This window comes from Oryctolagus cuniculus, chromosome X (genome assembly GCF_051225735.1).
Source record: "Oryctolagus cuniculus isolate XC-2025 breed Fujian yellow rabbit chromosome X, ASM5122573v1, whole genome shotgun sequence".
Taxonomy (NCBI): Eukaryota; Metazoa; Chordata; class Mammalia; order Lagomorpha; family Leporidae; genus Oryctolagus; species Oryctolagus cuniculus.
In genome coordinates this window covers 56,046,884-56,071,824 of record NC_142888.1, presented here as the reverse complement: position 1 = coordinate 56,071,824, position 24,941 = coordinate 56,046,884, and the positions used below count along the sequence as shown (strand labels likewise).

Here is a 24,941-nt window from a genome sequence, read left to right as displayed (position 1 = left end):
CGGGACCCAAGTACTTGAGTCATCACCTGCTAACTCTCAGGGGGCTCATCAGCAGGAAACTGGATAATAAGCAGAGTCGAAAGGATTTAAACCTTGGTACTTTGGATATGTGAATATCAAGAGCATCATCTTAACTCTTTCCCCAAATGTCTGTCCCATCAAGAAATACCTTAAAATGAAAATCAAATTTCTGGCTTAACCCTTTCCAAACCTGTATCTTGATAAATAGCACTTGTTTTGTTCAGTCTTGTGAAGCAGTTATCATTGATAATTTTACTATGGGAATATTTAACAATACACAAAACTTAAACCTAAACATAACATTTGAAAAGACATAACTTATTTCCAAAACTGAAAATCAACCAGGAATTTCTATCAGCTTGAGAAATTTTCTGATGCTTTTCATTGTGCTGCTTACAGATTGTTCTCCCCACCCTAATATTTTAAAAGATTTATTTATTTAGTTATTTAAAAGGCAGAGTGAAAGAGAGGGAGTGACAGATCTCTCTGCAACAAACATGTCTGGGCCAGGACAAAGCCAGTAACCAGGGACTCCATCTGGGTCTCCCATATAGATGACAGGAACCCAAGTACTTGTTTTTTTTTTTTTTTTCTTCCCAGTTGCAGTAGCAGGAAGCTGTATCAGAACCATGGAGGAGCTGAGGCACGAACCAGGCACTCTGACATAGGATGTGGGCACCCCCAAGTAGTGGTTAACCTACTGTACTATAATGCCAGCCCCTAGAGAGTGTCATTTTAATACAAACAGAAAACATTCAGAATCTATTTTCCTAAGGCTTCTTCATCCCTTCTGATTTGTAAAAATTGTTATGTTCATGATTTAGTCTTTAAGCCCAATAAAATACAGTTTTTCATGAAAGAATTTCAAACAATTAATTGCCAATACGCTGACAGTTATTATACTATGAAAATTCGACTCTCCCAACATTTAAAAGTACATTACACTTTTTGAAATGCTTTCCTTGCATCCTGAACCCAGCAAAAAGTAACAAGATTATAAACAAAAGTGATTTATGTATTATTTTTACACATTTTTGAATTTCAATAGAAAGACTGAAGAACTGAAGAATTCAATTTCAGCAGATCTAACAGTGGGATATTTTACCTGAAGTTGCAAATAATGGTGACAGTTGGCTGGTGCCGCGGCTCACTTGGCTAATCCTCTTACTGCGGCGTCGGCACCCTAGGTTCTAGTCCTGGTTGGGGCGCCGGTTCTGTCCCGGTTGCTCCTCTTCCTGTCCAGCTCTCTGCTGTGACCCGGGAAGGCAGTGGAGGATGGCCCAAGTGCTTGGGCCCTGCACCTGCATGGGAGACCAGGAGGAAGCACCTGACTCCTGGCTTTGGATCGGTGCAGCATGCCAGCCGTAGTGGCCATTTGGGGAGTGAACCAACAGAAAAAGAAGACCTTTCTCATTTCTCTCTGTCTCTTTCTCACTGTCTAACTCTGCCTGTCCAAAAAAAAAAAAAAAAAAAAAAAAAAAAAAAAGAATGAGAATGAGGCAGGCATTTGGCCTGGTGGTTAAGATGCTGGCTGGGGCATCTGCATCCCATATTGCAGTGACTGGGTTTGAGTCACAGCTGTTCCATTTCTGATACAGCTTCCTGCTAATGCACATGCTGCAAGGCAGCAGATGATGGCTCAAGTAGCTGACTACCTGCCACCCGTGGCTGAGACCCAAATTGTGTTCACAGCTCCTGGTTTCAACCTGGCCCAGTCCCAGCAGTTTGCGAGCATTTGGAAAGTAAAAGCAGGTGAATGCCTGTCTATCCATCTGTTTCGAACCTTCTTTCTGTATCTCTTCATTTCAATTCATAAAAATAGGCAAATAAAAATTAATTTTAAAACAATGAGAATAAATCAGCAATTCCCAGGAATCAGGAGACTGGTTAGTATAAGGGTGTTTCTCTGTCATAATGGAACAATTCTAAATCTCAGTGGCAGTGGTAGTTAACATGAGTCTATACATGTGATAAAATTGCTTATGAATACTTACATACTCACACATACGCACAAACACATATGCACGCACACACACACACACACATACAGAGCAGCTGAACGACTGAGTGCTGGTAAAATCTGGTGAAATTTGAAAAAGGCCTGTAGATTATACCACTGTGAACTTCCAGATTTGGATATTGTACTATGGCTACATAAGATATTATCATTGGGGCAGCTAAGTGAAAGGTATACAGAACCTTTCTGTACTATTGTGGTTATCTTCTGTGAGTTTTTGTGTCAAAAATATTAAAAAATTAGTGATTAAGAATTATTTTATTTATAGGTGAAAGTGGGCTAATTTATCCCTTTGGCCAAAGCCAATATTCACAAAGATAGAATTTCTGGAACACTATTCAGTTATGGAATTTGTTAAGTACTGTGCAGAAAAAGTTTTCTGAGACCAATACACTTAGATATCACCATATATCCCCTCTTGGATAGCCCTTTTAGTGGCTTTATGATTCTCAGTTCTGCCTATGCATCAACTTCATCTGCATAAAATATAAAAGTGGTAATGATCTTAAACGAAGCAAATAAGTAGCCACAATTCCAAGCCTCACACTGGAAAGAATATCTTCCAGTTATAGTGGAATTTGGATCAAATAATACAAGATTCTATTGATGCTTGCTTTCTTAAATCTCCGGCAGGGCACAGACCCCTTTAAGTGTTCAAGCACTGATCATTTGACTTAGGGCTGTAGCAGACAGTGAGAGCAGCAAGGAATGATCTCTTCAGGAAATTCCAAAACACAGAAGGGAACTAAGTAAAGAAGAAATTACACCAGCATATCAGCTTCATTTTTTGAGACCTCCAGAGACTGCTTCAATGTGAGGAGAGACAAGCAACGATTATACAGAGTTTGGCCATGGAGCAGAAATAAACTACAAGATCACTACAGAATCCCTGTCACGCAAAGACTGAGTCATGCTGATGCACAGCTCATTTCAAAGCTTATAATGGTACAGGAAGAGGAAGGAGAGAACACCTTAAATTGAGGGAAGAAATGGTCTCCCAACAGAAGACATGATAATTTGGAGACAGAATGACATGAGACAAATCTGAACTGAATCTTCTGAGATGCCCAGACTCATTTTCTCCCACGTCTTTACACATTGCACTTCAGCAGTTGCCCCCATTCAAAGGTGAAAAAAATGTTAAAGCTCAAACTACTCAACAATAAGAAAGAAAAGAGAATAAACAAAAGGTACACGACAGGAAGAAAACATTGAGAAACAAACTTTTTCTTTATTTTTTATTTTTTTATTTTTTTATTTTTTTTTTTTTTGACAGGCAGAGTGGACAGTGAGAGAGAGAGACAGAGAGAAAGGTCTTCCTTTGCCGTTGGTTCACCCTCCAATGGCCGATGCGGCCGGCGCGCTGCGGCCGGTGCACCGCGCTGATCCGATGGCAGGAGCCAGGTGCTTCTCCTGGTCTCCCATGGGGTGCAGGGCCCAAGGACTTGGGCCATCCTCCACTGCACTCCCTGGCCACAGCAGAGAGCTGGCCTGGAAGAGGGGCAACCGGGACAGAATCCGACGCCCTGACCGGGACTAGAACCCAGTGTGCCAGCGCCGCAAGGCAGAGGATTAGCCTAGTGAGCCGCGGCGCCGGCTGGAGAAACAAACTTTTAAAAAACATTCAGGAGATAGTTAAGATAGTTAACAAATATACTTTGTAGGGCCAGCAATATGGTATAGCCGGTAAAGCTGCCACCTGTTTACAAATAATTAGGAACTTCATATTTTTTAATTTTCTTATCTAAAGACAAGATATGTCTTTCCATTTAATTCAGCATTTTGTATCCTTCAGTAGAGTTTTAAAGTAGATTTGTGGTTTTTTTTGTTTTAAAGATTTATTTATTTATTTTGAAAGAGTTACACAGAGAGAGAAGGAGAGGCAGAGAGAGAGAGAGAGAGAGTCTTCCATCCACTGGTTCACTCCCCAAATGGCCACAATGGCCAGAGCTGCGCCTATCTGAAGCCAGGAGCAAGGAGCCAGGAGCTTCCTCTGGGTTTCCCACATGAGTGCAGGGGCCTGAGCATCTAGGCCATCCTTCACTGCTTTCCCAGGCCATAGCAGAGAGCTGGATCAGAAGAGGAGCAGCCGGGACTCGAACGGGTGCCCATATGGGATGCTGGCACTGCAAGCTTTACCAGATTTTTTGATTATTTATTTGAAATCAGAGTTACACAGAGAGAGAAGAGACAGAGGCAGAGAGAGAGAGAGAGAGAGAGGTCTTCCATCCGATGGTTCACTCCCTAGTTGGCCGCAAAGGCCAGAACTGCGCCAATCCGAAGCCAGGAACCAGGAGCTTCCTCCCAGTCTTCCCACATGGGTGGAGGGGCAAAAGAACTTGGGCCATTTGTACTGCTTTCTCAGGTCACAGCAGAGAGCAGGATCAGAAGTGGAGCAGCCAGGACGTGAACAGGCATCCATATGGGATGTCAGCACTGCAGGTGGCGGCTTTACCTGCTATGCCACAGCAGCGGCCCTATATCTTCCAGATTTTCTACAGTAAACAATTTATAGGGACTGGTGCTGTGATACAGTGGGTAGCTATGGCACCAGCTAGCATCCTATATGGGTGCCGCTTCCAGTCCCAGATTTTCAACTTCTAATCCCGCTCCCTGCTAATGTGCCTGGGAAAGCAGAGGAAGATGGCCCAAGTGCTTGGGTCCCTGTACCCACATAGGAGATCTGGAAGAAGCTCCTGGCTCCTGGCTTCAAATCAGCCCAGCTCAGGGCATTGCAGCCATTTGAGAAGTAAACCAGGGGATGGAAGATCACTCTCTCTTTCTGTAACTCTGCTTTTCAAATAAAGAATTTTCAAAAAGAAAATTTATAACCAGAATATTTAATAATATAACTTTCAGTGAAGCACAGAGCAAAGAAAATATGCTTAATCACTCCAGTTTACATAATAGAAAGTAAAAGATGAGGAAAACACTTCCAAACACTAACATTCATTAACACCACTATGGGAGGTAATAGCTTCATTTATAATTTTCTTTATCAATTCCTGTGTCTTTTAACATTCAAAATAATAGAAAAATCTAGAAAAATTATTGTGCTCATGAAAACTGTTAGTTCTGCATTACTTCATTCAACTGGTAAAATTTTGTAATGAACTATTGAATAATAAATAAGTCACATCTTTATAGTAAAATAAGGAAATCACATCCAATACAAATTGAATTAAGTCTTCCCACTTCTGTGCTTCAGTCAAAACACAAACAGGGACCAGTTTTTCAAGTACATTTTTCTCCAAGTAAATTTTATCTTCAGTGGAGAGTTCTGATTATTTTCACAGTTGCTATCTAATTGCTACATGACAACAAGTTATCATAAGAATTAAACTACACAGGCCTGCGGCAAGGCTCACTTAGCTAATCCTCCACCTGCGGCGCCAGCACCCCGGGGTTCTAGTCCCGGTTGGGGTGCTGGATTCTGTTCCGGTTGCTCCTCTTCCAGTCCAGCTCTCTGCTGTGGCCCGGGAGGACAGTGGAGGATGGCCCAAGTCCTTGGGCCCTGTACTGCATGGGAGACCAGGAGGAAGCACCTGGCTCCTGGCTTTGGATTGGTGCAGTGCGCCGGCCGTAGCAGCCATTTGGGGGGTGAACCAACAGAAAGGAAGACCTTTCTCTCTCTCTCACTAAATCTGCCTGTCAAAATAAAAGAATTAAACTACTCAGAAATGAATAAAAAATTGGTTGCTTTCTGCGTCTTTCTGTTGCTTTCTGCATTGAAGAGAGGTAAATCTAAATGCTATGTATTTTAATAAACATTCATTTCTGACAATTTAAAGATTCATTGTACAAAAATATCACAAATCATACAATTAAAAATAATGCATAATTATGCTGAAATTATTATACTGCTGATTTGTGCATTTTGCTTTGCCAAATGATATTTTTTTCTAAACTTAGATGTTCAAAGTATTTCCTAGATTTTGAAAACTCAGCTTTTATATCTCATAAATATTTGAGGCAGGATCTCAGCTATTCAGTTTGTGCCCATTCTTTGCTCACACAGACTCTCGTTTCAGGTGATTCTTATCTCTGAATTAGACAAGCATGTTAAGATCCAGCAATTACTCATAAATTAATATGGCTGTTTCACATGAGCTTCCACTTTCAAGCACTGGCATTTCAAAAAAGCTAAAGGAAATAAATAGGCTTTCAGAACTTTTTCACTTTAGATTGTACTATCCTATTTAAAATTTTATAATCTTAGGGCCGGCACTGTGGCGCAGTGGGTTAATGCCTTGGCCTGAGTGCCGGCATCCCATATGGGCGCTGGTTCTAGTCCCTTCCGATTCAGCTCTCTGCTATGGCCTGGGAAAGCAGTAGAAGATGGCCCAAGTCCTTGGGCCCCTGCACCCACGTGGGAGACCTGGAAGCAGCTGCTGGCTCCTGGCTTCGGATTGGTGCAGCTCCAGCCGTTACAGCCATCTGGGGAGTGAACCAGAGGATGGAAGATCTCTTTCTCTCTCTCTGCCTCTCCTCTCTGTGTAACTCTTTCAAATAAATAAATAAAGCTTTAAAAAAATTTCTCACAAATGCTTTAGTATCTGGTAAAAAATAGTTCTTATAAAAGCAGTAGAAGATGGCCCGAGTCCTTGGGCCCCTGCACCCCTGTGAGAGACCTGGAAGAAGCTCCTGGCTCCTGGCTTCGGATTGGCTCAGCTCCGGCCGTTGCAACCATCTGGGGAGTGAACCAGCAGATGGAAGACCTCTCTCTCTGTCTCTACCTCTCTCTGTAACTCTGTCTTTCAAATAAATAAAAATATATCTTTTTAAAAAATTTGATATTATTGGCTTTTAGAGGGGCTTTTTTTTTCCCTCTGGTAAACCTGACATTGCTTACAAAACCTATATTCTGAATGTTCAAAGAGGAAGGGATCATTAGTTCCCATATTCAGCATTTTTTAATGTATGTATATATGTATACATAGACTTGAAAGGCAGAGAGAATCCTCCATCCCCCGGTTCACTTACCAATTGGCCACAATGGCCAGGTCTAGGCCAGCTTCAAAACGGGAGCCTAGAACTCTGTCTGGATCTCCCCCTTGGGTGGCAGGAGTCCAAGCACTCCAATGGTCTTTGCTGCCTTCCCAGGTGCTTTAGCACGGAGTTGAATTGGAAGTGGAGCAACGAAGACTCCAACCAGCCCTCTGACGTGGGCAGCATCACCATATGAGACTATACTTTTAATACCTTAGTTTTGAAATATTTGTTTTGTTCAAAAGATATATGAATACAAACATAGGTAACTTTATTTATTTATTTTTTTGACAGGCAGAGCGGACAGTGAGAGAGAGAGACAGAGAGAAAGGTCTTCCCTTTCTGTTGGTTCACCCTCCAAATGGCCGCCGCGGCCGGTGCACTGCGGCCAGCGCACTGTGCTGATCCGATGGCAGGAGCCAGGTGCTTATCCTGGTCTCCCATGGGGTGCAGGGGCCCAAGCACTTGGGCCATCCTCCACCGCACTCCCGGGCCACAGCAGAGAGCTGGCCTGGAAGAGGGGCAACCGGGACAGAATCCGGCGCCCCTACCGGGACTAGAACCCGGTGTGCCGGCGCCACAAGGCTGAGGATCAGCCTAGTGAGCCGCGGCGCTGGCCCAACATAGGTAACTTTAAAAAGTCAGCCTATCCTCACCATTTTAAGAATTTTTTAAATCCTAATCCAATTTTCTCCTTTTCTATTACCCTTTTTTGTTTCTCAACTTTACCATCACCTCGTAATTCAGATCCTTATTCAAAAACTACAGGCACAACTCCACATTGCCCTCATATAGGCGCTGTTTATTCAAATGCAAGTGAGGTTTGTATTTTTTCCCAAAAGCTAGCAATTTCTGATCTGATTCTGCTACTATTTTATCACATCGTCCTTGAAGCTTTTTGACGGAAAACACACTATCACTAGTGAGTATGGCTAGTGAGGTACCAGCAGGTGTGGCATACTCTTGAAGTGTGCATCATTTGACAGTGTTGTCACTTTCTTCATTCAGCATAAGTTTCTTCCCTTACCTCTTCAGCAACCTTTGCTGTTGCTGCTGCTTATCAAAGTCCTGTTTGGAGTTAGCCACATTAAAGCAAAGAACATTTAGGCTGACAGCCAGGAATACTCAGGGCCCAACTCAACTCAGGACAGGAATGGACTAATTGAGGATATAGCACTAGCAACAGCAGCCTCCTCATGGGAATTCAGCAAAGCGGGCACCTGGCCTCAATTCTGAGTCACAGCAAAAGGAAACAGAGCACCAGGAGGAAGGTGTGGAAGGAGACTGCACTATGCACTTCTCAACCCCCTCCCCATTAGCTTCATTCCCTGGCAGTTTCTCCTTCTAATATCAGTCACTGGCTGAACAAGTGTGCTAGACACACATGCAGCCCACTGAATGTGCCAGCCCAAAAGTTTCCCGGCTCTACTCACCCTCCTCAACCGTAGAGGCGGTTGAAGAATCCAGCACAGACCAATTGCACTTCTGGAATCAAAATATTAATTGATATATAAATCCTTGGCACCTGTTCCCCTCAGCCCCCACACCTACTCTAAACTATAGCAGTAGCTGCTTTTCCAGTTAGCAATCTATTTGAATTTACCTTTAAATTTGAGTCAAGAATTCATGATAAAACCTGATCAAAAGATGGGCTGGGAGAAAATACACCACCCCACAAACATAACAATTCCTTAGTATACCTGTGCTTCTGAGTTTTTATTTTCTGAATTTCTGCTATTTTGCAAGTATTCTATAATAATTTGAATTCCTTTTAATATGGGCAACACAGAAAAGTAAGTTGGTAAATACTTTGGTTAGAGTTCTTTGATGGATAAAAAAAAAGTCTCGGAAATAAAACAGAAGCATTCTCACAAAAAGTGCACTGATATTGCTACAATCAAAAACTTGCTTCCTGAAATTATATAAACCATAAACAAGCTGAAGATGCAAACAAATCTAATTGTTTAATATGTCTTGGTTTGTAAATATTTTTATACTTATATACATAGAGGGAGAAAACTCCTGTTAAGCAGAGAAAAAAGCAAGAAACTAAACTATATATATGGTGGGATTTGGAAGACTATTTTATGCCTAGAGGTCTAGATATTTTCAAATGTGGTCTGCCTCCCACCAGAGTTCTTTCCTGTAATGTCATGAAGAAAAGTATGTGGCAAATATGAAATAAAGCACTTTCTTATCTGTTACGCTTGTGCCTTTGTGCTCAGTGCAAAGCTCCCTGTTAAACTGCTCCTCATATTGATTTCAAATCTCAGGATCTAATTATCCTGGGACCAGCTGTATGGTGTCACAGAACAGTTGAGAGCATATCACTGGGAAGATAAAAGCTAAGGTAGTGTCACCTCCTCCCAAATCAAGGTAAAGGAGGGCCCCGAGGCATGTGAAAACAACCTATATAACAGGCCTTTCTGCGTGAGACACTCTCTATCCCCTCCCTCTCCTGCCCTCACCTCCCTTCCCACCCCAACCTTCCCTTGCCCTGACCCCCATTCCTCCTCTTTCGCTCCTCCCCAACTGCTTCCCTTTTCCTCCTCCAGTACCCCTTCCTTCCCTCCCTTTTCCTCTTCTTCCTCCTCCCCTGTCCCATTTCCCTGCAATAACCTGAATGGGTATACTCCAACAGAAAAGCTAAGATCTGAGAATTATTATCAGAAGCTTAACAATAGTTATTTTTTGTTAAAATTTTCTTTCCCTCAGTATGTTCTACTTTTTTCTATATTAAACATCAGATTTTTTACAAGAGAAAAATGCTAGTGTTTTGTAGCATGGCACATTTTATTTTAACATGTATTTTGGGTTGCAAAAAAGGACATGAAAAAAGTATCAAATGATGTAAAGTGATCATTTTTAGAGAAAGGTAAGGAACATATTACAGAGAAAATGCATTAAATTTACAATTATACAATATAAGATGAGTAAACTTTTTAAAAAATACTATTTCACATTAACACTTCAGTGGTAAACAATAACTCCAATATGATTAAATTTATAGACGACTCTGTAAAATAAACAAATTCACAGAAATCAAACATGGCCTTGACAGACATTCTTAAAAGTATGGTCATCTTTTTTCAAGCAAATTTCACAATGCACTCTTCTAGTTAATATAAGTACTATATTTCTATAGCAAAGTAACAAAGGCACATACAGTGCAAGCAGATTTAAACCCTCAGTCTTCTGGGCTGGAAGAGAAAAAAAATGCATTGGTACATTAGGAACTTTTTTTTCAAGCAGGTATTTGTCTCAGTTAACAATTCTGACAATTTTCACAGCCATAATCAAATAGTAACATGACAAAAAGACTTCACAAAAATTAATACTCTGTAGCACCAAACTAACATGCTTTAGATAACTGACATAAGTTTACATATTTTCAAGAATATCACAGTTTAACAAACTGATACTTAGAAATTTTTGCAACAATTTTTAAAATCAAATACCAAGAAAACATGAGAACACAATACTGTAAGGGACAATAGTGCTCAAGTTATAGGTCAGGTTTTTTTTTTTTTTTTTCTAAATGATATTAACCTGCTTCACTTCTGCTTGAACTTTTGCGATTCTTGAAAAAAATCTTTCAGCCAGCCTTTTTATTTTCGATACTTCCTGTTTCCATAATCTCTGCCATCATGATAGTAGGTACCATTGACTTCTCCAGTATAGTAGTAGATTGATTTCAGGATAACATTATCATGTAAAATTTGACCAATTTCGAAGTCCTCATCAAGGATGGCATCTTCCCGTGGTTCCAGCTTCCCGATATTAGGGATCTCAGGAGGGCTAAAGAAATTGAAGAATGATGCATTAGGAACCACTCTTGGTAAGATTTCAGTTTCTCCAGTAGCAGTTGTGCGGCTGTGGGTGGTTGTCACGGTAACGTCCTTTCCTCTTCTCCAGTCTATCTTGCAGCCTTTGCAGTCTTCAATTTCCCATCCCCAAGAGAAGAAGGGATCGTTGTGATCTGGTTTTGACTTTATTATGTATGTTTTCATGAGCAGCTCATTTCTAAAATATGGATTTGGTAGAAAATGAAATTCAAAAGTGTAGCTTATAGGCTGGCCAGGTTTTGAGAACTTCAGGCTAACATCAGACAAGAACTTCAGAATGGGCTCGTCATATTTCTGAATCATAGGCCCCAGCCTGTCAACATTCTTTAAAACATTCAGCCAATAATCAGGAATGCCTTTAGGATCTTCTCTTTTAGGCTTTCCCTTCCTAGCTCTTTTAAGATTCACTCTTTCTTTAGGCCTTGTCTCAGGAAGTCTTTTATGAGTCTCTCTCGCAGGAGCCCTTGCCTTCGATTTTGCTGCTTTGGGCTGTTCAGCATTTTCTGCCTTTACCTGGGGGACTGCTTTAGAGTCTTCCTTTACTTCAGGCAGTGTCTGCATACAAGCTTTAGAATCTGCTTTTTCCTCTCCTTGGGCCTTTGCCTCAGGGATTTCTTGGAGAACATCCTTTTCTTCAGTCTCTACCTCAGGAAATTCTTCAAGAACTTCCTCTTCTGCAGCCTTTACCCCAGGAACTTCTTTAAGAGCTTCCTTCTCTTCAGCTTTTACCTCAGTTGTTTCTTTGGGGTTATCTTCCTCACCCTCTAAAGGAGGCATTTCACTAGGGCTGTCATCCCGCACCTCCTCATCACTGCTGAACTCCTCGTCCTCGGAATTCCATTCACATTCTTCCTCTGTAGGCTCATATTCTGCATTGATGATCTGAAATCGCTTATCATATAGAGGCTTATTGAGTTCAGCATATTTTCTTTCAAGATCATGAATTGCCTTTAAGAACAGGGCATCTACCTTGTCACATTCATCTTGAATATTTCTGAGTGCCTGCACACGATTTCTAACTGCCTGAGGTAGCCTATCCACGAAATTTCTACGCAGTGGAGCCCGCTGAACCCCTCTGGAAGGCTCGGGAAACCTCCTCTTTTTATATAAGCGGCTGCGGCTGCTGCAACTGCTGCTGTTGCTGCTGCTGCTGCTGTTGCTGCTGCACCTGCTGCTAGAACTGCTCTCAGATTCTGCCCCAGAATCACTAGCCGAGCTAGCCATCTCCTCTTCAGCAACCCCCTCGGCGACAGGTTCCAAGACCATTTTAAGATCCGCTTCAGCCATATGGAAAGCCTGTAAACCTCTTAAGTGGTGACTACCGCAGAGAGCGCGCGCCCAGAGATGGGCAGAAAATGACTCACGGATGCTTGCGGCAGCGGCGGCGGCCGCGGGGAAGGCAGCAGCAGCAGCGCACGGCGGGATGGGGCTGGGACCGAGGCTCCGGCGGCGGCGGCGGCGGAGGCGAGACGGCAGAGGCACTGGCGGCCTGGACGAGAGTGGCGGCGGCAAGGCCTCTCCAGGCAGCAGCCACGGCCGACCTAAGCGTGCCGCAGTCGAATGGCGCAGTATGAGACCCCGAGATCTCTTCTCGCTTGGGATCGCGAGCCCCCTCCCCTTCACACTTAGACTGCCCGTTAATTTCCTACCCAGCGTGCCTTTAGTTGGCTCCTTATTTGCTGGACAACCTTGATTGACAAACGATATGTCCAACGAAAGGCCAAACGCAACGGTTCCCCCCGCAACACATACACCAAGGCTCCGCCCATCTTCCCAGACGCTCTTTGGTGGGTGAGACTCGAACCCTTGGAAGCCCCCCCTCCCAAAATTTATCTTTGTGATTTTATAATTCACAAAAAGCGCAGACACGAGGTTAAAAAAAAAATACAAGCCATAGTTTTTTAACCACATAAGAAGAGGAGTGTCTTCCTTCTATCCGCCCATCCTGAATTCCCGCTTGGTTTGTCACGGGCCTCTTGACAAAAAAAAAAAAAAAAACGTTTTGAAAAAATTGGATGAAAATTTTCTAAATGGAGTCAATGGGTAGTGTGACTATGGATGATTTCTTTCTTAGGAAAAGCGTTATTCCTCTGCTCTGTGAGCATCTACTTTTACACTGGGAGAAAAAGGGGCAGTCGTTTATTGGGACGGGGGAGGGGCTAGACAGCAGGCATATTGCATTCCACGTAGCAGATTTAATAAGTGCTGTCTGTGATGTTTGGCAAGCCTGGTTTGTATCCATCTACAAGGTTTGCGAACCCATGTTGCCGTGAGTCAGTTACACCATTTTTATTTTATTTCTATTTTCTAAGCTGGCATATAATATACCCCAACCTTGTTGCTAACGCGCCACATAGCCCTTCTCAAGGCTTGCAATAACCTTGTAAATAAAAAAGGGGTATTCAATATTGCTAATATTAAAAAGAAGACTGTTTGTTTTATACTTTTGTGCAGCAGGTTTCAATTCCAGGAACAGCAGGATGGGGGGGAGGGGGAATTTGTGCTAATGAAAGTGCATCCTCTGTCAGCATATAAAATGTAATCTGCCACCAGTTTCCTTCTAGTATTGTAAAATTCCAGCCATATTAAAGTATGACTTACAAGTCCAGTAATATGTGAACAAACTTTCGCAAAATGAAGTTTAAAGATAGATATGTGTTGTTTTTATTTACAGGATTCTTTTCTGCTACAGAACAACTCCCTTGGTAAACCCAAAAGACCAGTGTTTACTTTTCACTGAAAGGTAAGGAATGCATTTAGCCCATTTTTATGAATGACAGGGATAACCCATTTGTATTTGAGTAAAAATTCACAGGATAGTATTTTAGAGATTTAATTGGATGATATCTTGATATTTCTATGGGAACAGAAAAATTCACAGAAGTGATTTGGCATACTAATGTACAAAACAACTACTTAACCACATTCACTATATAAACTTGGTCATAGAATACAAGTAACAAGACATAAAATGTGATGAATTATTCATTTTGAATGAAACTATGTTAAAGTGAGATAATTTTATATTACATTTTTATAGAATTTGTGCTTTGACATTTAGTTACACATTTTTTTTAAAGTTAGGGAATGCTTTTAAATTTTGTAAATGCATTTACTTTTACTCCTTAGCGCTGATTGTAAAAGTATATGAACATTGTAAAGATAAAACCCCAGTAGAGAAAAATTCCAATGATTGGAAAAACACAATCTTAACAACAGAATGATAACTGTTGCTAGCATTTTGGGTGCAATTCCTTCTAGAGATTTCTTGTGCATATTTATAAACACCTGCATATATATGTATATAATTTTGTCTATGTGACATTTTAGTATGTTTTGTAACCTGCTCATTCATTTATCATTTAATTATGACTATACGGTTCATGGAAAATGATCAACATCTAATTTTTAAATAGAGGCATATTCCATGGAAATAGTTGTCTTAATTTATTTCATCTAATTCCTGTTGTATGGTAACTCTTTCCACACTATCTCTCCACTTATATCAATACTTTTTTACTTGTAAAAAATATTGCTCCTAGGCAACCAGAGCAGGTGCACTTATGAAAATTTGTAATAAGATAGATTACTAAGCAGGGGTGCTGGACTAAATTAAATTGTGTGTTCATTTTAGCATTTCATACGGACTGATAAACTCTCTCTAGAAAGATTATAACCATTTACAGTCCCACCAATAGTGCATAAGAGCTCATTTAATCATTCAACTAATATATTTTTGTGCTTGTCACGTACCAGGCACTCGTTGTAGTGGATGCCAGTATAATAGTGAGTAAAACTTAACTGGATGCATATGTTTTCATTTCACAATTTTAATGAAAGCATTTTCTATAGAACAGTCATTTAAATCAATGGGTTTTACCATAAATATTATTCTGCAGCTTATTATTTTCACGTAAAGTGATGGATATCTTTAAACAAATTCTCTTATGTTGATGGCTTTTTTATATATGTTAAACTTTGTACCATCAAAGATTAGTCTTAGAGTTAGTGATAAGATAGGAATCCAGATTACAGTATTTTAATGATTTTATATGCATGTTAGATGTTGTACTATTGGGAGTTGGTATTTAGGAGTTAGTGATGTTAAAGATCCAGATTTTTGAAGTTCATTTTTGTCAGCTAATTCTTTGAGTATCATTTATTTGAGAATATGTATACTCCATACTTATTTGAAATTCCAAATTAATCATATTAACTGATTTGCCTGGGTCCATTTCTTAATTCTCTCCTTTTTGTTCCATAGGTCAGAATTTTTACGCACAAAACTAATTAGGTAGTTTAAAAATAAGCTTTTATTTTGTGGAAATGATACATTAAAAATGTATATATTAACATGATATCATTAAAAAAGCTAGATAGAATAGTTAACTACTAAGAACTACAAAGGAATAATTAAAAATAACTATAAATACATGAAGAAGTGATTGCCATTCACATTTTTAGATGAACAACGCCAAATACATTTTTCAATATTATGTATTTGTATTTCTTATATTAGTAGTAAGACTGAATGTTTTTTCATGTTTATTGTTCACTGAATATTATCTATTCATGTTGTTTGATTGTTTTCCACTGAATTAGAAATTAAAAGGCGGTGAAATTCTAAAGGTACAATGACTTTGACCATGATAAGGCAACCATGGCTGCTATCAACCAAGACAAAATCAAATTAGTCATAGATAACTAATAATTACATTTATGTAATTACATTTATGACCATTACAGTCTGGGAGACAAAAAATTCAAGTAGCCTTGAAAATGTGCCCCGAAAGGGTGTGTGTTTTTCTAGCTTAAACTTCAAGGGGGCAGTTAAGTTCATCTCCTGTTTGTCAAGAATTATCATTCAGGCACTGGCAAGAGTTTGCAAGAAAGGGATGGAGAACAGTCTTAGGAAGTGAGTGGGATGACCTCACAAACTGCTAGAAAGATTAGGGAATTTCTTTACTGAAATTGCAGCACTCTTCAGTTCGTAAGGTCAGCATTTACCCTGGTATGGTATGTGCAGATACTTCAGTTCAAAAGTTCAACTTAAAAGTTCAACTGTGGTTGTACCTCACTTGTGGATGTATTTGGGACCTGTTTAATAAGTGCTTCCCAATTCCATTTAAGTGCCTTGAACCAATGCTATTCCACTTTATTTCCTTTACACACTTATAAAATACCTCTGTTTCAACTCATGATATTGCACAAGTGTGACTCAATTACAGATTTTATTATAAAGTTATCTACTTGGAAGGTTGTTTGGATGCTTTTCAAAGATTAGTACTTAATCACTCACACTGATACTGGAAAAGTTTGGAGAAAGAGGAAAAAAATGTGTAGCAAACTTATTCAAAAATAATGATAATGAACTAATGTGATTTTTCAATTTGGATGTATTTTATTTCCTAACTATAGACTATGAAAATAATTGCATGTCGAGACTGATTTCCAACCACAATATTTTTGTGTAAACACTGCCTTATGTATCTCACAACATCTTTTTATTTTTGTAGATTTTTGTCTATTAGTTTATTTAATTTTATATAGTAGGTCCCTAAAACAAAATAAACTTTTTCTTCATAAAATCAATTTGTTTGATTATGCCATAAATTTTCTATTGTGAATATAAGTATTAATTCTAACATATCATTTGCTTAATTTTCTTCATAAAGTTATAGTAGGGATCCTCAAAAGGCTTGTGGAAAACATGTGTTATGGAAATAACTGTGCATGAATTTCAAAACATTTTTGCACCAAAATACTCTCTTAATTCCATTTCAATGAACTTTCTGAAACACCCTCATGTGTAAATTACTTGCATCATGATATATTCTCTGTTCCATTATTTAATGCTATTTTGGGGAGAGAGTTGAATGTTCCTTCTCCTACATGAGATGTTTCTTAACACAGAATCTCTGAACTTACTCAAGCTGAGCATAGTTCTTTGATATGTTTGTACCTTCCCTGATATCAAGCTATACATGATCCCCTCCACCTTCCATCCCTGTGACACAAATACACATGCGAAATACACAATAACAAGTAAAGCAACATATTCTTTTGCCGGAGATATCTAAGAAATTAAATATAGCAGATTCATTCATTTTTAAACTCTTTCCTTCCCCTACCTTCCTTCTTTCTCCTTCTCCTTTTTCCTCTTCTTTTTTTGTTTTTGGTTCTTCTACAAAGGTTTTATATGAATACATAAGTTAATTGTCTTAAAAATAATTTTACTGAAGTATAATAGACACAAGATAACTGCTAGTAAAGTGTGTTATTTTGTAAGCTTTGAGAAGTGTATATATCTGTGAAAGCATCACCACAGTCAATAAAATGAAAATTTTCACCTGCCCCAAAAGTTTCATTATGCCCCTTTCAGTTCCTATCCTTTTTGTTAGGCATCATAGATCTCTTTTCTAATCCAATAATTCGCATTTTTTAGAATTTTATAAAAATGAAATCATGGAGTATACTTCTCTTTTTGCCTGTCTTCTTTCACTGGCATTATTATTTTAATATTCACCTATGTTGCCATGTATATTAATTTTTTTTTTCTTATTTGTTGCTGAGTAGTTATCCATTACTTGGACATAGCACAATTCATTGATGGATATTTGTGTTCTGAGTTTCAGGCTTCTATGGATAATGCCGCTATGATCATTTGTATACAAGTCTTTGTACAGACATATGTTTTCATTTCTTTTAGAAAAATACCTAGGAGTGGAATGGCTGGATCACATGGTAGGTGTATGTTTGAATTTTAAGAAATTACTTGTTTCCCAAAGTGGTTGTTTTCCATTTCTACCAGTTATGTCACCTTTACAAATATTTTTTACTGAACCTGTGGATTTTCTTAGAACCCTTTTAACGTTGCCTTTGCTGTTTTCAGAGAGTGAAAGTTTATATACATATATATGTATATATATATAATTTTTACTTATTTGAGTGACACAGAAATGCACACACACACACACAGACACACACACATACAGGAGAGAGAGAGAGAGAGAGAACCATCTTCTCATTCACTCCACAAATGGCCACAGTAGCCAGAGCCCAGAAAAAGTTAGGAGCCAGAAACTAAATCCAGGTCTCTGAGGTGGGTGGCAGAACTTTAATTACTTGAGCCATCACCACTGTCTCCCAGGTCTGCATTAGCAGGAAGCTTGAGTCAGAAGCAGAGCCAGGAATTAAACCCAGGGTACTCTGATATGTGACACAGGCATCTTATTGGATATCTTTAAGTTTTATCCCTGAAAATTTGTAATTCTGATGAAACCATTTGTCTTCTTTTTTCTTCTATATAATTTAGTGTTATCTGTAAGAAATTTTTGCCTCCCCAAGGTCACAAAGTTTCTTTCCAGAAATTTCATACTTTTAGGTTTTGCATTTAGATCTCATCTTTACTTAATATGATACAAGTAGGGATTAACTATTCAATTGTTCCAGCTCTATTTGTTCAAAAGACTGTCCTTTCTCCACTGAATTGCCTTTTCTCATTTGTCAAAATTTAGATGTTCATATATGTGTTAGTTTTTGTTGGGCTCTCTATTGTGTTTCATTGTATATTGATGCTAATGACTTAATAATAGGTAGCTACCAGTCGTTAGATTTGAGAAGGAATGAAAACCAAATTGTGGGAAAATATAATTTCATTACAGTGAAACAGTTACAGCAGCTAGATTTTCATTGTTTACCTTTTTATTTCTGCTCCCATATGTCTGAGAGAAAGGGGAAGATGACAGCAGTAAAACTCTAGGAAGTACATGCAGACAAGTCATATAAATATTCTGTTTTGTGGAGTTGCCAATGTGTAGCTATCTACAGCCCAGCCACCTGAATGGTAGTAGCATTATTCGGAAGCAAATAATGTCTTAGTTGTTCTCACATCTGATACAAAATATCTTGCTAAAATGGAAATACAAAGTAGTCTCAATCTGCTAACAAATTATGATTTAAAAAGGAATAGTAAAATGTCAATTGTTTGGGGGTGGGTATTTGGCTCAGTGGTGGTTAAGATGCCTCATGAGATGCCCACATTCCATATCAGAGTGCCTGGGTTCAAGTTACAGCTCTGCTCCTGATTCCAGCTTTTTGCCAATGCATACCCTGGAAGGCAACAGATGATAACTCAAATGGTTGGGTCACTATACACCGTGAGAGACCAGACTGAGTTCCCAACTACTGGCTTGGTCTGCCCCAGCTCTGGTTGTTACAAGCATTTGGGAAATGAAACAGCAGATGGGAAATCTGTGTCTGTCTACCTGTCTCTGACTGTCTCTGCTTTTCAAATAAAGAAATTAAATAAAAACTTAAAAAAAATTGTTGTATTTTGCGTTGTTTTACAAGGTAAAGAATACTTTATTTAATACTCATTTCTATAATAAAGATGTACCCAAATGAACAGAATATGGTTTGTAGCTATCCTGTTTGAATTTTTTGAAAAGAAATATTTGAGAATTACAGTTCTGTCAGTAGTCCTAACTGTATAAATCTTAAAAAAACAGTTACAGTTAATGTAATGGCAGATAAGGACAATCAGTTCTTAGTTTAGATATTTGATGTAATGATAATTTTAACATTTTTAATTGAGTAAAAATTGTATATAGTTGTGACTTAAACATGATAAATACATTGTAGAAAAGCTGAATCAAGCTTTTAAGAGATGCATTGTCTCACATACATATCATTTTTTTTTTTTTTGTGGTGAGGACATTTAAAATCTATTGTCAGGAATTTTCAGTTATATAATATATTGTTATTAACCATAGTCATCATGATGCAGTCAACCTCTTAAACTTATTCATTTGGTCTAAAAGAAATTTTGTGTACTTTGACCAATGTCTTCCCTATCCCCCACCCTCTGGTAACCACAAATTTATTATCTGTTTCTGTGAGTTCACTTTTTTATTGTCCACATAAAAGTGAGGCCATATGGTATTTGTTTTTCTGTGCCTGACTTCTTTTTCTTAGCATAATATACTGTATGTTCATCCATGTTGTCACAGATGATAAAATTTATTTAATTTTTAAAGGTGAATAGTAGGCCGGCGCCGCGGCTCACTAGGCTAATCCTCCGCCTTGCGGCGCCGGCACACCAGGTTCTAGTCCCGGTCGGGGCGCCGGATTCTGTCCCGGTTGCCCCTCTTCCAGGCCAGCTCTCTGCTGTGGCCAGGGAGTGCAGTGGAGGATGGCCCAAGTCCTTGGGCCCTGCACCCCATGGGAGACCAGGATAAGTACCTGGCTCCTGCCATCGGATCAGCATGGTGCGCCGGCCTCAGCGCGCTGGCCACGGCGGCCATTGGAGGGTGAACCAACGGCAAAGGAAGACCTTTCTCGCTCTCTCTCTCTCACTGTCCACTCTGTCTGTCAAAAAAATTAAAAAAAAAAAGGTGACTAGTATACTATTGTGTATATATACACCACATTTTCTTTATGCATTATCCATTGATGGACACTTAGGTTGATTCTCTATCTTAACTATTGTGAATAATGTGGGAGTGAACATAGGAGTGCAGATATCTCTTGACATACTAATTTCATATTCTTTGGATATATACCCAGTAGTTGGATTGTTGAATCATATGACAGTTTTTTAGTTTATTGAAGAATTTCAATACTGTTTTTCCATAATGGCTAAAGCAATTTACATTCCTTCCAGCAGTATACAAGGAGGTCTCCATTTTCCACATCCTTGCCAATACTTGTTATTTTGTGTTTTCATAATAACCATTCTAGATGGTAATATCTTATTGGGATTTTAATTCACATTCCCCTGATGATCAACGAGGCTATTCATGTGTTTTCCTTTGAACATATCTATTTACGACCTATGTTCATTTTTAAAAGTGGATTTTTCTTACTATTGAGTTGTTTGAGTTCCTTGTATATTTCAAATTTAAGCCCTTATTAGATACATGGATTACAAATATATTCTCCCATTCCACAGGTTGTTTCTTCACTCTGTTGATTATTTCCTTTGCTATTAAAAAGCTTTTTAATTTGTTGTAGTTTCATTTTTTCTATTTTGGCTTTTGCTGCTTGTGATAGTGTTAAACTTAATAATAGCATGCATTGTTCAAAAATGTAAAACCACATCACTTGGAATACTTTTACATGGACACTCAAAAATCTTTTTCTTGTAGAACTCATCTGAGGAATTCTACACTAAAATTAAAGCAAATATTTATAGCTACAAATTTGAAAGTATCTTATTTAATTCTAAAAAGGGAGGGAAAATAAAAGATTTCATTAATTAATGATGCTTATACATGCATTACTGCAAAAATATTTCTAAGCTTTTTGATTTATTTGGATACAGTAAAAATTTACATTGGCATTTTCTGAAAATATTATCCTGAATACTGAAATATATTTAGTTAATTTTATTAGCTTCCTCTTCTGAGGAAAAGTTAGTGTTGTGCTTCTGAAAATATTTCTGCTGGTGGGAACAAATACATCCACAGTTCTTCAGATATGATAGTCATTTTTGTACTAAACAGCATATATACAATTTACAAAACCTTTCCTTCAAGTTAAAAAGAAGAGAATGCTAATAATAATGAAATTTCAGCATTTGATTTCCCTCTGTAACATTATGACATAATTGATTTAGTACAGGCTCTGAAGTCAGAATTCCTGGGCTCTAATTAGATACTGGACAATTTATTTGCTAAATGGGGTTATTTGTGGCACATAAAACACAAATTCAATATCATTTTAATATTTTTATATTATTAGGATTTTGTATGACAAAATCTTTCTTGTTATATAGTCTCAAGTCACTCTCATCATTTTCTTCTGCTTATGCTGTCAATTACCTTTTTTTTTTTTTTTTTTTTTTTGACAGGCAGAGTGGACAGTGAGAGAGAGAGACAGAGAGAAAGGTCTTCCTTTTGCCGTTGGTTCACCCTCCAATGGCCGCCGTGGCCAGCGCGCTGAGGCCGGCGCACCATGCTGATCCGATGGCAGGAGCCAGGTACTTATCCTGGTCTCCCATGGGGTGCAGGGCCCAAGGACTTGGGCCATCCTCCACTGCACTCCCTGGCCACAGCAGAGAGCTGGCCTGGAAGAGGGGCAACCGGGACAGAATCCCGCGCCCCGACCGGGACTAGAACCCGGTGTGCCGGTGCCGCTAGGTGGAGGATTAGCCTAGTGAGCCGCGGCACCGGCCCGTCAATTACCTTTTGTAAGCAGTACGGGAATCTATAAATAGAGATTTTTGAATTTAATTACCGTGAAGTTGGAAATTTCATGGATGTGGCAACTCCTTGATACTACTACTACTACTACTAATAATAATAATAATCCTTACTGTTCAAAAGGCCAAATAGCTACTTATCCTGTTTGACATCATATGTTTATAAAATTTCTCCTCTTAAAAGAAGAGAAAAAACATACTTTAACATAAATGTATTGTTTTAATATTTTATGTCATATACATTCCCATTTCTTCATCAAAAACTTTTAAACCTGAATTTTAAAACTTTTAAATCCTGAATCAGACAACTATTGCTTTGTAAACCTCAGACCTGCTGTATCATGTTTATTTATGACCACATTATTTTTTATTACATTATGGAGGTGAAAAATATAAGAGTTGTATACAATTAACTACATGTACCTTAAAATATAACTCCAAATTTGTCAAATAATGTCTTCTGTTCTTGATAATCAAAAAAATTTTTTTTTACTTTTTAAATATGTGTTAAGTTTAGTGTCTTATGCCTTGTGGCTGATTTTTTTTTTTTTTACGTTTTATTTATTATGAGAAATAGAGGCTGACTGACAGAGAACTCCCATCCTCTTGCTCACTTTCTAAATGACCACAATGACTGGGTCTAGCCTAGGTTGAATCTGGGAACTACAAACTCAGTCCAGGTCTCCCACATGGGTGGCAAGCTCCCAACTATGTGAGTTATCTGCCCCGGGGTACATTAGCGGGAAGCTGGAATTGAGTGGAGCTGAGACATGAACCCAGGATTTTGATATGAGAGCCAGTGTCTCAAGGTACATCTTAACTGCTTCACAAATGCCTGCCCCATGTTAATTTTAAATATGCATCTACTATTTTAAATTTAAATAATTATCTTAGTTTTTCTTATAATGATCCAAAATCTAACAATTGTGTGAAAATTTGTCCTTGTTGGGATGGGAGGGATTTTAGAAAACATCTGGTTCTATCTCCTTATACACACTGGGGAGACTGAGGCTTTCCTGTGGATGTATATTCTAGGTGTTTTCAGGTATTCATCACTAAAAACAATTCCGGTTAATACATCTTTACATATATCATTAAATATTCAAAATTAATTTTCATTAAATGTTACATTTTAGAGACAGATTAAAGAATAACAAAGGTTGCTCAGGTCCTCTAATAATAGATTATTATCCTAAGCATTGTTTAGTATGTGTTCACAACTGTCACTGAATAACACCAATTAGCTTAATCATTTTCAGTGTAGCCTGGGACCAAGTGTTATGCTTTTACTGTTTGATTTTAATGAACCCATTGAGGATTTTATTATTATCTTCATAGTATCTGCATACTGTCCTATGTAATGTTATAATCATATCAGTAAATAACTTGCTCAGGGTCACAGGTGATTTGACTCCAGATGCTGGGTTCTTAAACATTCTACCATATCATCCTTAATGAAAAAAGTGAACTAACTCCTGGACAGAAACACTGAAACTGGAGTTAAGGGACAACCATGGTCATTATTCCCCTCTCCCCTCTCCCCCTCCCTACTTCTTTCCTTCTCTCCTTCTCTTTCAAATAGTTTTTTAAAACAACAACAAAAACACAAATGTAAACAAAATTGCAAAACCATTCTATCGAGCAGGTTTATATGTCTTCTCTGAAAACTGCTTGTCTATCTCAAAGACTAATTTAGTAGTCTGTATTTAGAGGTAACCAAATACCCCACTAAACACTGTGTCATTATCTGATGAAATGATTTTGTGGCCAGACTTTTCTGTAAGAAAGATGCAATCTGAATGAAAGACCATTACGTAAATGATTATATTACTTGACCAGTATGCTTGCAGCAGCCACCAGGCTGCTTCTTAGCTTCTCATATCTAGGTACATATAGACTTTTGAAGCATTTTCCTGAAAACACTTATTGTGTCTCTGCTGTAATAACAAACATTTAGTCATATTTCAAACCTACATGTAAGTGCAGGCCATATCTTTTACCCTCTGGTGACCATGGGAAAATTTCTCAACTCCATGTACCTCAGTTTCCTCATCTTAAAACGAGGATAACAACAAAAACCCACCTTACAGAGCCATGGTGAGCTCTAAGTTACATACCAGTGTAACATGGGAAATACTCAATCAGTCCTTACTAAATGCACATTCTTCAGGAATGCTTACCCTTTCCTTCATGGCTAATCTACTCAGATTGTTTTAGTCTGTGTATGTTTTAGGAAAAGCATTAAAACAGAGTCCCATAGGTCATTTCTTAAGTGTGCTCATACTCATCCATTCTCTCAGTGCATTTTAAATTTCCCTAAGACAGGGACCAAGTTATGTTCTAGTGTATAGTCTGCTATTCTCAAACAGAATGCTTCTCTGTACAAGAACACACTTATTACTAATAAACTAACTTCTTGAACAAATGAACTGGTTTTCTGACAGCTGGACTGTTTTTACTTGTTGTTCAAGTAAAAACCATTTAGCCTTTAATTATGTCCTAATCTTATCTATCAGTTATCCTCTAAATGTGCCAGATTTACTGGTGCATAACTGCCACATACTCAGTCACAAACTAAATTGTCAGGCTTATATAATTAGTGTTTTAACAACCCTCTTCTAAATAGGAGCACCTCACATACTTCATTAATAGCTAGGAGGCCATGCAGAGTCTTCAGAAGAAACATCTTTGAATCTAATGAATATTCATATTTAATATTAAATTAAAATGTCTGTTTACTTAACTTTCTGTTTCATTAGTATTCTCTTTTAGAGATTAATATTTCAAGAAAGTGATTATCTGAAAATTGCTTTACATGTAATAGGTATATAAAGGAAAATATATATCAAAATACTAGTGGTTCTTT

General features: G+C 38.4%; 2 protein-coding genes across 6 annotated transcripts in view; one reads left to right on the top strand and one right to left on the bottom strand.

The window, feature by feature from the left end:
- Nucleotides 1–9,801: 9,801 nt before the first annotated feature.
- NAP1L3 (nucleosome assembly protein 1 like 3) lies at nucleotides 9,802–12,159 on the bottom strand. Its single transcript, XM_008273001.5, has one exon. The coding sequence runs from the start codon at nucleotides 12,157–12,159 to the stop codon at nucleotides 10,636–10,638; it is 1,524 nt and encodes a 507-aa protein (XP_008271223.1). The 3' UTR covers nucleotides 9,802–10,635.
- A 435-nt stretch (nucleotides 12,160–12,594) lies between these two features.
- FAM133A (family with sequence similarity 133 member A) overlaps nucleotides 12,595–24,941 on the top strand; it is a 46,524-nt gene continuing 34,177 nt past the window's right edge. The window contains exons 1-3 of one of the 5 annotated variants that reach the window (XM_089324773.1): nucleotides 12,595–12,659; nucleotides 13,547–13,615; nucleotides 17,582–17,616. The gene's annotated coding sequence lies outside the window, so the exon portion shown is untranslated. Of the gene's footprint in view, nucleotides 12,660–13,009; nucleotides 13,142–13,546; nucleotides 13,616–17,507; nucleotides 17,617–24,941 lie in introns of those variants that run through there. The other 4 variants (XM_008273002.5, XM_089324774.1, XM_089324775.1 and 1 more) reach the window with 4 other exon arrangements.